General features: G+C 39.2%; 1 protein-coding gene across 1 annotated transcript; it reads right to left on the bottom strand.

Moving 5' to 3' along the window:
- Positions 1 to 9208: 9208 nt before the first annotated feature.
- ccr6b (chemokine (C-C motif) receptor 6b) lies at positions 9209 to 11549 on the bottom strand. The gene is made up of 2 exons (XM_076300031.1): positions 11410 to 11549; positions 9209 to 10987 (listed from the first exon to the last, which is right to left on the bottom strand). The coding sequence occupies exon 2, from the start codon at positions 10985 to 10987 to the stop codon at positions 9869 to 9871; it is 1119 nt and encodes a 372-aa protein (XP_076156146.1). The 5' UTR covers positions 11410 to 11549; the 3' UTR covers positions 9209 to 9868.
- Between the last annotated feature and the right edge of the window lie 3043 nt (positions 11550 to 14592).

Raw genomic sequence — 14592 nt, 5'->3', positions numbered from 1 at the left:
ACAGTGGACAGATGACACAGCTCACTATACTGCCCCTCTAACAACACACACACACACACACACACACACACACACACACACACACACACACACACTCACACAAATATACACATGAGCAAATTGTGCAAATGTCACATAAGCTCAGGAGGAAAAACTCTCTTTCCCTTGAAATAAAAACTCTTTTTCCCTCTTCTAGGATTGGAACCCTGGGAGCCTAGCCAAGTCTCACAATTAGGCCACACAGCGCAAGGATCTGGCCCATCTGGTGGGCCTATTGTAGTGTGGGCAACAAGCCCCCCCACCCCTGCCTCCACCTCGTGGCCCCACACTCCAGAGCCTGTGTGCACAGCAGGGTGTTAGGACTCCCTCCTACAGACAAATGCCTTAGTGGTCATACCAGCGACCGCTTCAACCCATCCATGAAGGCCCCACGGGGGGAAGGAGCAGGGGGAATGCACATGTCCAGCTCCAGAGGCTAGCGGGAGTCCACGCTAATATAAATCTGGCATGAGAAAGCTGGGGCAGTGGGGCACAAAGTACACAGTGTCCTGCATCCCAGCCAGGCTGGGGCTTGTCCTACATTCAGAGTTTTGGAAATTCTCTGTCATATGAATGGTAATGCCTGCATCAACACAGACATGCACATACAGTAAGTGCACCATAACAATATGTGGGAAGGTAAACAAATTATTTAAAAAAAGATTTACCATTTTTGTTGGCTATTCTTTTCTCGTGACAACAGCAAAAAGTAATCATGTTCCTTATTGAGACTGTATGCTACTTACTGATGCAGTAGAATTACAGTAGAACCACATAGTGTAAAGCACCTTGCAGTGTGCAAAAGAACGAGATGAGGCGGTATGATTATACACATGGCCTGAATAACCCGAGTGCTTCATATGAATGCAACTGTGGTTGCATGACTAGTGCATGCTTGAAGTCTTTACAGCATATGATTTTAGTGAAAGCAAAAGATTCCGTACATCATCATCAAGCAGCTACCCCCGGGACTTGAAAGTTGCAATATGACTAAACACAATGTTCAAGAGCGGGTGTGTCCTCAAGAGGTGTAATCTACCTGTCCAGCAAGCCAGCTGATTGGGCGGCCCACCGTGGCGCATTATGTCATTACGACCAAGCGATCGCCCCAGCCGATAAAGGGAATGGAAAACAGATGTTCTGTACCTACTTCAACACCATGACCCGTACATGGAGGGGGAGGGGCAGGAGGGGAAAAGGGGGGGGGGGGGGGTGGAAAGTTGACAGGGGAAATGAAGTGTTAAAACCTCAGGAAAGCTATGTGCAACAGCTGTGTGACTGAGAAATAATTGATTTTGCTTAACAGGTTGTTGGTCACAGGAATCTATCTGTCTGTCATGTCACAGCTGTCACTGGTCTAACAGGCCTGGACTGGTTGTCTGCAAAGCACACCATGGCCTGCCTGCCTGCACCATGGCCTGCCGGCCTGCTGTGGTCAACTGCAAAATCAGTCTCCATGTGCACACCTGTTGTTCTATTCTCAAATGCTCACATCTAATAATCTAAGGCGTTGCCAAGAAGAGACAGCTGCATAGTCTTTTCTGTTATGTGGGGGATACAGTAATGCTTTAACTCTATTTTAATCCAATTTAATTTATTTTAACTCACATAATTAATTTCAATCCCAATTCCTGAAAAGTTGGGAAGCTGTATTAAAGATAAATAAAAACAGAAAGCTTAGACGATTTGCAAATCATGTAAACCCTACATTTAAAAGAAGATGGTGCAAAAGACAACATGTCAATTACTGAAACAGAAACAAATAATTATTATTTACAAATAGGAAAATATATGTTCATTTTGAATTTGATGATTGCAACACTTCTCAGAACAGTTGGGACAAGGGCAAGTTTACCACTGTGTAGCTTCACATCTCCTTTTAACAACAAGTTGGATAGTCTCTCTCCTCTCTTGCTTGGAGGATGCAGAGTCCATCATTTCCAAAAAGAATTACACATTTTGAATGGTCTAACCACAGGACATTTCTGGATTGAATCTAAACATGGTGTCTTCTTTGCGTTTGTGGATGAAGTATCAAACTGTGTTCATAGACAATGGTTATCAGAAGCTTTCCTGATCGTCAGGTCTGTTTTTTTCCTGATGGTCAGGTCATTTTTTAATGCATTGCCATCTGCCATTCCCGAAGTTTATGGTCATTCCAATATTGTTGTTCAGCCCCATCCCTTGTTTATAAGTATTTATTTGTTATTTTGATATTACAAAATAGATGATGAAATTCTGAAATTCTCCACAATTTTACATTGAGGAGCATTATTATTCTTTATAACATTATTATTCTTAATGAGTACCTCTATTACCTATATTTGCTTCTGAGAGACTCTGCCTCTCTAGGATACTCTTTTCATATTCAATCATGGTGCCAGTTAACCTAATTAGTTGTGAAATGTTCCTCCTGTTTTCTTTAGCATTAGGCTACAAGTTTCCCGCCTCCAGCATCAAATTCCAAATGAGCAAATATTTTTCATGAAATAGTCAATTGGTCAGTTTCAATATTTGATATGTTGTCTTTATCCTTTTCTGAAACTCAATATAGGTTTACAATATTTGATATTTGCATTTTATACAACATACCAACTTTTTTGAAAATGGGGTTGAAAATAGAATAACCATGGCTGATGTTTAGTGACATGGAGTGGGGTAAGAGGTGCATTTATTTTAGGTCTGAGGTCAGTCTGAAAGATATCAGAATGAGATGACAAGTAATGACTGGACATTGTGATTTATGGAGGGATATGGCTGAAAGGCATGTCTTCCAAATGAAAGAGCTCTGGACCAGGGTTGAGCATTGTGTAAAGTATTGCTGAATGGGGCCATCTAGTGGTAGGGAATGGTATGATTTATTGGACTTGGGGTCAGATGTTACACTCAAGGACATTGTTGAATATGCCATTACCAAAATGTCAGACTACCACATAATGAATTAGAAGAGGCATATGTGAAGTAGCACTTTATCAAAGGTCTGGTATTTAATCTAAACTGGAAAATTGAGCCAATGGTATCCAAACCATTTTTAGATGAGAGAAGTGAATATAGGCCAATCCTGCTAGAGACCAGACAGATAATAATCTGTCTGAAAAATTAAGCTTTGCTGTTTTCTCAAGGCCCACTTGAGGTTTTACAGAGAGGTGTGTGGGACTGAACTTTCAAAACAGTCTCCACATCTAAAGATTTCTTCTTGTGCTAGATCTGCAGGATAAAATAGTGGCCTACCCAGTGGCTAACCAAGCAGTTCTTACCATCATAACTTCTGCCTCTTGGAAGATATGCGGTTCTATATCTCAGAAAACAGATACTGTTAGAGAACACGAAAATGTGGATGCAGGTTGAATGGAATAGTTCTGCATATAGCGCTGGAGCAGGAACCCGGACTGGAATAGACCCAGGGACTGGAGCCGGAACAGAAGAACCTGGTGCGGTAGCTGTGACATCTGTATGCAGTTTTGTTTTTGCTGTACAACACAGTAGCCAACTGTAACTATATTCATGCCATCTACAGTTAGGCTACAGCTCAGTATAGTAATTATGTCTGCTAAGTATCCAAGTAAAGAAAATCCCATTACTTTCCATTTGTGTTCCTGGTCTATATTTGCAACATAGAACTGAAAATCCCCAAAACATTAAATAATGGTGTTTTATGGTGCATCTTTTCACAGTTGGCTTTTGAACAAGTGTTTCTTGTTGTTTGTGAAGTTATGTCCAAAAAAAAATCTTTGATCATGTTTTTTTTTTGCTTTGGTAATGGTGTGACAGAGGCAGCAGCAAAGCATGATCTTTCAAACAAGATGTTTGTTTATAGAGCATGTCCTACTTTTTTTACCATCTGTAGATTTTATCTACCACACCTACGGCCTACTCTTTTTTCAGTTTGCTTTGTTTATTTTTACCCACAGACTGCCTATCTGTACACAACAGACATTTGCCTTACTGTTTATCAGGCCAAACAACACAAATGATTTGAGTTGCTGATGAGATGATGTTTGTGTATCATCGCAATATGTTGTGTTTGTACCAGATCAATTTGATAATTATTTGGGCTTATCTGAAACTTCACCCGACATCACCTTGGGTATGCCCAAACTGACAGCAAATTATATATTGTCAGCCTAGTTGCAAATCAGTTTAAAACTACACGTACATGACATGGTACAGCATAAGTTGTAAATGGTTTATGTAATTCTTATGCAAGTTGTTGCAAAATTGCAAAGAATTGGCAAGTCATTCATCAATTGTTTCTTTTTACTTTCACCTTAAAATGTGTTTTAATCTCAAAGCCCAAACCTATGCTTATTGTGGACTGTGAGAAAGGATTGAAGAAAAAGTCAAGTTTCACTTCCAGAAGCTATCATCAGTTATGGTTATCTATAGCTTAACTTTTAGCTTGCAGAAGAGTAGGCCTACTTTCTATAGATGAGTTCAGAATGAGTTCAAATTCCATTGTATGTGTCATTCTGTCATTCTCCATAAGCTGCTGGTTTGGTTACCTTGCAATCAAAGAGAATAACACAAAAGAAAGATTGTGAATGTGGTTAGTAAGATAGTGAGGGTGAAGTTCAGTAGTACTCAACTTGGTGGCCATTTGGCAGTCTCTTAAGTGCATCTTACACAGACATAAAAACATCCTTCATCCCTCTCTTCATTCAAAACCTGGCACCACACACAGGCAGCAAAGGGAGGTTACTGGTGTGATTACCTTAGTCCATCACCCTGTAGTTTTATTACTGCAGTGAAAGCGCCACATTGATTGTTCTCATTCATTTGTCAATGCTTTATATCTGTTCTACCCTATCTCCTCCTATAGGGATTTGGTCATCTGGACAATTTGATTACGGCAACATGTTCGCCATGATCCTATGCAGTGGTCTTGTATTCAGATTTGCAAATAAATACAGTTTTTTAAAATGTCTTATGATATCAGCTCCTCCTGTAGCATGCATTGTGATTATAGTCAATCAATGAATCTCAAAATGTATGTTATATACATACATACCTATACATATGTGTATATGTGTGTATGTATGTACAGTATGTATGTATGTATGTATATGCAGTAAACAGTATACTGTATATAGCATGTGCTGCACAGTTTTACATAAATTAAAAAATTGTATAATTGATAAACAGGGAAAATCTTCTCGCTCAAGGTGTTTCACTCTCAGTCAGGATTTTTGTTTATTTGTCACAATAGTGTAATAGAATGTTTCACTTAAAAATTAAAAAAATTGTTCATCTAGGCTAAATTAGCAATAGTAACCTTGTTAAAGGAAAACGATCGGTTTTACCTAGCTTGAGTTGCTACAGCCATCAGCTAATGCAGCAAGGCAGCTACATCGCTACACTCCGGGGGCATGTCCGTGAGCTCCCATGTACATGCCCCCAGAGTGTAGCGCTGTATGATTTATGTGAAAACTCCCCGGATTTCTTCTTTAAGGTCATAGATATACAATGCATCATGGGTAAATTGTGTCTGGTGAGTACACTGTTTACAGATTATTCTTGAAACCCTCTTCATTAGTTTGACAGGCTGTTAAAATGTATTATTTTCCATTTCAGTTTGTCCTTTTTGTCAGTGCTGTGGGAAGTTGCAGGTGGTTATTCTTCTCTTTTATGATCAGATGAGAACTCTGACATCTGAAGTCTTAACACAAGCCAACCGCAACATACCACTAGCCTACCCTATCAAACATTGCTCATCAATTGACAATTGTAAATGATTACATCACATAGTGGTTGGCTTGTGTGAAGGCTCCAGACATCAAAACTGTTGTTCATGCCACTATGAGCCTTTTCCATAAACTTATTTATTCACTGTGGATGCAGGGCTATGCCAGGCCTATGCCTGTTTGGTCCTGTGTTTATCTGATGCAAAATGTTGTGTTGTCAACAAGCTTGAATCCAATCTACCAACCCCACCAGGAACAAGGAACAGACATACAAAAGTGGACTTATTTTTTTTTAGGTTAACTTCCTCCAACAGAAATAATGATGTAATTTGCACACAGAGTGTAGTTTCCAAAATATGTGGATGTTGGTGGAGCTGTGCTCCGCAGTAGATATCATACAGACCATGAAACGTTCATGTTTTTAGCATATAAACATCAAAGCAACATTTGGTGACACCAGACAGTTGAGAAATAGCACTTGGATACAAAGTAGAATCTTCCAATTGCAGTTTTTGATCTGTTTGTCAGTTGAATTGTTTCATCAACTGTGTCAGTTGAATTGTTTCATCTGTCTGTCAGTGGAATTATGTGTCATCTGCTGTTATAACACAGTTGAATTGTGATTTTAGGATCCCAACCATAAAAATTTTTCATTTTAGCAGATTTCTACTCTATTCGATTTTTAACAACATAGAAATTAATAAGAAGAAGATTAACAAGACTTTGACTTGTTGTGCTCTAAATGTAATTCCTTCCTCTTTTGCTTTTAGATCACAACGTAGGGAACTTTACCTGTCACATTTCAGCACAACTATTCTAATAAACATAGTAAATATTAAAAATGGAACTATAGTTACTGTTTAGTCTGGCTTGGTGAAATTGATTGATAACAAATTGACACTGTAAGATTTCATCCTGCCCGATGAAATTCCTCAGCGTGATATGATGCACAATGGCGTACAAATGGTGTGTTCTTTGTTCCTGCTCTGGCATTCAGACAACCTGGGGCCAGGAAGAAATTGAGGTGTGAGAAACACTAGAATGGGTATGGGGGCAGGCCTCTGATAACCATCTCAGTTAAGGTGTTATCTAATTATTCAGAACCTTTAGGGGGTAGGATGGAATTTGAAACAGAATAGGTATACGGGTTGAGAACAGGGGCGGAGCTACGTGGTGGCCAGGGGGGGCCACCACTGGTCAAAGCTTGGCCACCCTGCTGCCCCCCCGCTCCGTTCTGTGAAAAGTCAAAAAAAAAAAAAAAAAGAATTGCTGCCGTTTTCGACGGCACTTTGACAACACTTTGCAAAGCAGGGACTGAACCAATTACTGCACTTTATCTACGACCATTGGCCCAGTCAGGAAGTGTAGTCTACGGTTCTGATCACATTGTGAGTAGGCCTAGTGCAGCAGCAGCGGGACAATTCAAGTCATCTGTTAAAAACACTTGACAGTAGACTACTTAACCTCAATAACAACAGGTGAGTTGATGATGAGTTGTAACATTAATGCTAATAAGATGTTAGAATGTGTCACGAATCATACCAGTGAGCTGCGTTGGGCTGTCCTTGTTAGGTAGCCTACCCTAGGCTCTGAAATTGACGTGGGGCTGATCAAAAATAATCGGATGCCCGCGGTAACGCTGTTACAAAAATATTTCGATAAAATTCGGGTGAAATGCAAGCATAATAGGCACATATCTCCGGATGGCTCCAATAAAAGTAGGCTAATAGGGCCTAGCCAATGCTACTATAAAAACATAATTTGCTGACTAGTCCACTAGTGTGGTTCTTCCCATAGCTGGTCAGGCAGAGGCAGGCTGCTTTGCCTGAGTTCTTTGTTACATTGCTCTGGAACTGTTCATCGCAGCGAGATGAAACCTTAATTGCGTGACAGAGCAGAAGTGGGGCTTTCCAACGAGACTAAACACTTGTCTGTGCGATTAAGTATGACAAAAAAAATCATGAAATTAAATTAAATTGATTCATATTTACAGTTCACCTGCGCACCCATTACTCTCGTAAGGCACACACCACATGTCTGTAAATTGCTCAGCCCCAAAGCCCCCCTCCACCATGGTTCTTATATTGCCAGATTCTGCCCTACACATACTGTACATGAAAGTCATGTCCAGCTGACAGAGATACATTTAAAAATAAGAATGGTATAATATGCTTTTTGTCTTTGTATTATTTAAAAACAAAATCAAATCAATGCAAGTATTAATATAAATTGGTGGCAGATCTGGGTAGCCTAGACTGTTCTGAAAAAATATAGCATGTGTAAATGGCACTTACAATGACCAGGATTAATGCTTATAACTAAAGGTAGTGAGAATGGACAAAAATAGAGTAGCCATAGGGCTAAATAAAAAAAATGGCATTTATTTCCGTAAGGCACACACCACATATTTTTCACATTTGCTCAGCCCCAGAGAATCCCTCCACCATGGCAATGATATTGCCAGATTCAGAACAGTCTGCCCTCACACATGTGCCGGCTGACAGCTTGCAGTGGTGAGATACATGTCAAAATATAAGAATTTTTATAATACACTTTAAAAAAAAATTAAATCAATGCAAATATTAATACATGAAAATGTGGCAGATCTGGGTAGACTCTGAACTCCCTAGACTCCCTAGACTCTGAAAAAAACTATGTATAGCATGTGTGTATGGCACTTACATTGACCAGGATAAATGCTTCTAACTAGTGAAAAAGCCCTTAAAACAGTCTAGGGTTCTAAGGGTTAATTTCTTAATTCAGAGCCATGTTACTTACAGCCAAGTACTTGGAGTGGATATCAGAAAGAAACATAGTTTGGCCATCAGTATAAGATTAAATATCTGCATACAATATTTGTAGTATTTATCATTGTTCTTTGAGTTAACATCAATTGAATAAGACTGATTAAGTAAGGTGCATTATCATATTGTACTTTTTTATTGGCATTGACCTATTTATGGAAAATGTGTTGGAGTGGCCAACAAACTGACCTGTGTATCAGTGTTGGCTTTACACAATGTATTGCCATTATTAAAATAGGCTATCCTAATCTTCAAAACTTTTTGAGTAGTTTTCCAATAGTAGTTTTGATTCCCAAATGCCACCCCAATAAAAAGTCTGGACCCAGCTGGCCCCCCCTATAAAATAATCCTGGCTACGCCCCTGGTTGAGAAGCACTAGGCTCACTCTTCAAGACTCATCAAGGTTCTTTCATCAAGGTTCATTCTACAAGATCGGTGACCAGGAGTATGTCACATGTACTTCTGTGATTGCTTTTTATTGGAATAAAGATTGAAGCTGCATTAACCAAAGAAACATCATTTTTTCCGATGTCATTGCAGACACTTAGAGAACCTGAAGCTGTCGAAGGGAAATGTGTTGTGGTATGCGACTGTGCCACAGAATGTGTGCAGGCTGTGTATTATAATGCAATTAAAATGAAACAGAATGACTGATAAAAGAGTGACAAACCTTTAGCTCATATAAACCTTTAGCTATTTATTTAGAAAGTGCACTTTCAAGTAATAGTTTTTTACAGAACCAGCCATATGTCTCTGGAACAGATAGGCCTACTTAAACAGAATACAAAATTTAAACAAAATAAGAATTACATAGTGAGATGTCAACAGTGGTCCCATTGATAATCAGGTTGATAATTTATACATGCAAATCTGGGATGTTCTTTCCTGAATAGAAATTTATGAAACCAGCTATACATGTTTATTAGACAGTGGTTTTATGTAAATGATCAGGTCGCAGGTATGTTTAGGGTTATTCGCAAAAATCCTTTCCATTTTTGGATAATATAAAATATATTCTCACAATATGTAATATTTTACTTTTATTTATAGACATTTTTGACAGAGCAGAAAACATATTAGAGACATCCAAAATATAAAACAGGGCATCAAAAAATGAAAGTTTCACTTGAACACTCTTCACATTAAAGGATGTGATGGACAACAACCCACACTATTTTGTGTCTAACATGTTTACACGACAACAAACAAACATCCGGTATTGAAGCTGCTTGCACACAACTTTGTCACATTTCCGAACTCTTTTAGCCACACATCTGGGTGATACACAGTCGCCAACATGCCAACATGCAATTGCAAAGAATACAGACACTGTAAGGTTGTGTCTCACATAGTAAATGATGATTGGTGTTCATTGTTGGACACCTCGCGTGACTTGTATGGGGCTGATACATAGAGCTCAGATGTATGTTTTGAAGAACGGCTTGTGTAAAGGTACTTCTTTCCATGGCACCATAAGTCGACCAGAATCTTCTGAAAATGGTTCCTGAACTTCACCCCAATGAAGGCATACAGGATAGGATTGAGGCAGCAGTGGAGGTAGGCCAAGCTTCTGGTCACCGAGATGGTCATCAATATCATTTTTTCTCTCGCACACTCGCGGCCCACCTTGAACAGGCGGGTCGTGTGGTAGAGCAGAACCACGTTGTAGGGCAGATGGCAGGCAACAAACACGAAGACCACAGCCAGCACCACACGCACGGCCTTGTGTCTCTGGAAGCTCTGAGCCCGGAGGAGAATGGCCAGGATGCAGGAGTAGCAGAATCCCATGACCAGCAGCGGGAAGAAGAACCCCACAGACACCTGCATGCTGGGAAGCAGCACTTTCATCAGCTGCGCTGTGCTTGTGTCATTGTCAGTGAATTTAAAGTCACATTCAAAAGTGACTTCCTCCTGTCCAGGGCTACGTTCCTCATAGCGCTGGTTGTACATGATGGTGGGAATGGACAGGATTACAGCGAGGAACCAGATGCTGACGCAGATGACCCGACTGTACACCAGAGTGCGAGAGCGGATACCGAAAGACCTCCTGGCCTGGACGATGGCCACGTAGCGATCACCACTGATGCAGGCCAGGAGGAGCATGCTGCTGTAGAGGTTGATGCTGTAGGCCCCCCTCAGGAGCTTGCATGCCACAGTGCCCATGTGCCAGTTTTTATGCTCATTGTAGATGATCAGAGGAAGGGCTATCACAAAGATGAGGTCAGCGATAGCCACATTCAGAAGGTAGACATCGGTCATGGACTTGGCTTTCTTGTAAAACGCATATGTTACAATTACCATGATGTTGCCCAGAAGACCCAAGACACAGATAAGCACATAAATATATGTCTGAATGATCATCTCCATGCTGTGGTTGCTGTTGAAATCACATGGCCCATTATCATCATCCTCACCATAATAATCATCATATTCCTCCGTTCCATTTTCTAGATAGGAATACATCTGCAAGTCAATTATATAAGTTGGATGTTATATTTTGCACATATGTAGGCTACTGACATTTTCATGGGTAATGGTGCATTCGCAGCATTAACATCACATTTTCAAAGGATGTGAATCAGGTCTGTCTTTGTTTCCTGTCTTTAGTTTTTTTCAAGAGTGCCTGAAGTTTCAAAAGATCAAACAGTTTACAAATAACTGTGACACCTACTATATTTTCACATTTTGGTTAATTTTTTTCATTGACGTTTCACAAAACAGACACTGTCACTAGACACAAATATGCAGTGCAGTGTGTATACATTGCAATGTATATTTACAGGAATATTTATCATTGCAATGAAGTGCTACCTGATATCACATAATATACAGTCAATATTCATCTCAGTTGTAAAATGGACAAATACAAAAGACAAAAAACGTACCTGTGCACCAAGTCACTGGTAGGCTAATATCCACAAATGATAGAAATATGTTTGAAGGATCTCCTCTGGTAAGAGTGTATGTGTCTACTTTCAGTAGTTCCGTTGTGCTGATCTTTTTATATGCTGGTGCCTGCCCCTGTGTGTGTGTGTGGCTCACAGATTACACTGACAAACTTCACTTTACTCCACCTCACTTTCCAAACTTCACCAAACTCCACCTCACTTTCTATTCAGGGGCCACCCACTGAGTCAAGACAAACAAACATTAGTGTAGCCTATGCAATAAGTAATGATTGTTCAAATGTGTTATAGTTTGTATACTGTAAAAAAATAGTATTTATTTTAATATCATATATATATATATATATATATATAGTTTATAACTCATTTTTCATTCTATTTACATTTTTTGACATTGATTCACTCAATCATTTGCCATTGGTGGGGTGGGATATCAGAATGGACTGTGTCAGTTGAATTTAGGCCATGGGCCGGAAGAGGCTACAATGCACATCCTCTTCATATTCATATATGTCACATTATATTTATCCAAAGGGAATGTGCTTTACGAAAATATATAGTTTAAGCTGTTTAATCAGTTTACCCTTAATGGAAGAGAGAAAAAAGAATCGATGTACACTTGGTTCACAAATATACAATACAGGCCTAGGCTATATGGATCATGGTCCACCAAAGTAATTAAACAGCCTAACATTTTCTGAATGCATACTGTATACCCTCCAGTGTTATGACATTAATTGAGACATGCCTAAACTATATTCCTAAAAGCCTATAGGCCTACCCTCAGATGTGAACATGCACTGACTGAGGCATGCCCCGCACCTTCCTCCACACCATGCACAATATAATCCTGTATATTTCCAATATGTCTTGAAATGAAAGGGGTAGAAATAGGTTGTGGAGGGGGGTGCAATCTCATCGCACGTTGTTCACAGCTACGTCACGCACTGCTCTTAAAGAGGCAGAAATTATTGTAGAGCTGACCAAAGAACTTATTAGGCTACTCATAGGTTAAAGGTGCCATGTGTAATGTCCGCCAAAAAATCAATTCATACTCCACATTCCATAAAAGATGGGGGCAGTATACCTCCAGAAAGTGAGTTGGTCTACCCTAGAGTAACAACTGAGACACGTATATTGCAGTTTTGCTGGTGGTTATGTTGCCCGCATACCGCCTCCCATCGCCGAAACTGATATTATGACACCTGTCGGGCTGTGGCTAGTAATTTAGCATGCTAATTCAGGTTGATATCTCTGCAGCACTATACCTTGTCATTTTTTTAATGACATCATCACCCTTATTTCTTCTTATTCTTTTGATGCGTGTAGCTCATTTTTGGGGATTTTTTTACCTCAATTCTTACACATGGCACCTTTAATATATGAATTGCACTGAGTTGGTTAGTCTATGCTAAGATAGGAGCCAATTATATAGGCTCAAAAACGGAATATCACTAAGGAATATGTTGTGTGTGAATATGTACAGGCATAGGCCTAAGGCATGTGTCAAATTCTTAGATTCTTATCAAATACCCTTCTACCAGAAACTAGCCTACTTCAACCGTAGACTGGCCCTATAGTCCAGTCATTTTAAGGCAAAATAGGGGTCAAGGTTGAACAAATTGCAACACAAGCAAACTTAACTGATTTTGAATCCTCAATATGTCCTGAGTAAGGGGAAAAAAGCCCCGAAGAATCCCAATAGGGGAAAGTTTCGAAAAAGACCCAAATATACCCTATTCGTGCGCCTACAGTATTTTTTCTCACGTGAATAGGGGGAAAAAATTAACCTTCACATATCACCATGAAAATTACTGAGTTGATTACTTACATCAAGACAAACAAAAAATTTATTATAACTTTTTTGAAATTGTTTGTTAACAAGGGCAAACAGGGCATAATGTAATTACATATTTGTATAAATATCACAACGGAGCTAATAGTCCAGGCAAAGGTCTGACCCAAAACTAATTGCAACAGAATTTATTTTCACATTTTTATATTTCAATTGGTGATCTTTACACCATAGTAAAAGACCATGAAAATCCAGTTGGTGGAAATATGTTAAAATTAGGGTTGTTTTATGCATTATTCTTCAGCAAATACTGACACAACTGTAATTAGAATGTTGTAGAATACACATTCTAAAGAATATCTGACCCCATCTAACTTAACATGGAATTTTAGAATCTTGCATTGTTGAGGAACATTCTTTTATTTTCAAAGAGTGAATTCCTTTGGCTTATTTCAGACTGGTTTGTTGCAAAATTGGTGTCTATTTTTACATTGTGGCCCTTTGAATCAATGGAAATGGTTGTTGAATCTTTAAATAGAGCCAAGTGGGTTTTTTGCATGTAAGTGTTCCACAATGTGTAATCTGTACAAACACGCATTATTCAGCCTAGGAAAGTGGTTTGGTGTTTACGTAATCTGATTTAGAGGTCACTGAAACATACAGTATATCACACTAAAGTATCAGTCCATCATTTTGCAAGTCTTATAGTAATTGACCTCTTGCCCAGGGGTGACTGATATAATGTCTGTCCAATCAGAGGGGGCTGTATGATGCCCCTTTACTTTGCACAATTTTTGTCTAAAACAATAATCGGACAGCACAGTATGTTTATGTTAGTGAATGGAAAATTGTGAAGGCAAAGTTGAAGATGGACATGATCATGTCCTAATTCGACAGAAGGGTGCAGATGGGATAACTGCAGTTAGCCTCCAAGTGACTCTATTGTTGTGACATCTGGCAAAAATGCTATACTAATAAATATAGTTTAAGATTAATAATTAACAATGCATGCCTATGCATGGGTCATGGTTTTACCAAAGTCATAAAACAGTCAAAACTATACATATTCTAAAAGTATATGCACTGTACATGAAATATAGCATCAATCAACTTATGTCCCATCTTCCTCCATACCATGCATAACACATACTCCTCTATTCTGTATAGGCAAATCAAGTGGACAGCTGATACATTTTGGCCTGCACTATTAAGGGAAACAAATTAAACACCCTAAACTATATATTTTCTATAAGCATATACCCTCTGGAGGAGATATAAAACCATTTAAGACATTTCCCATCTTCCTCTATGCCATGCACAATACATTGCCCTCTATTCAGTAAAGGTGAATCTAGTGTAAAGTGGAT

The sequence above is a fragment of the Alosa pseudoharengus genome, unplaced genomic scaffold (assembly GCF_046254945.1).
Source record: "Alosa pseudoharengus isolate Yale_2024_CS ecotype anadromous, Long Island Sound unplaced genomic scaffold, YU_APseudo_1.1 YU_APseudo_1.1_scf_22, whole genome shotgun sequence".
NCBI lineage: Eukaryota > Metazoa > Chordata > Actinopteri > Clupeiformes > Clupeidae > Alosa > Alosa pseudoharengus.
The sequence above is the reverse complement of the archived record's forward strand: the minus strand, read 5'-3'. Positions and strand labels throughout refer to the sequence as shown.

Excerpts from the sequence above, each read along its gene's own strand:
- ccr6b (XM_076300031.1), bottom strand. The coding sequence starts at position 10,987 with ATGTATTCCTATCTAGAAAATGGAACGGAGGAATATGATGATTATTAT.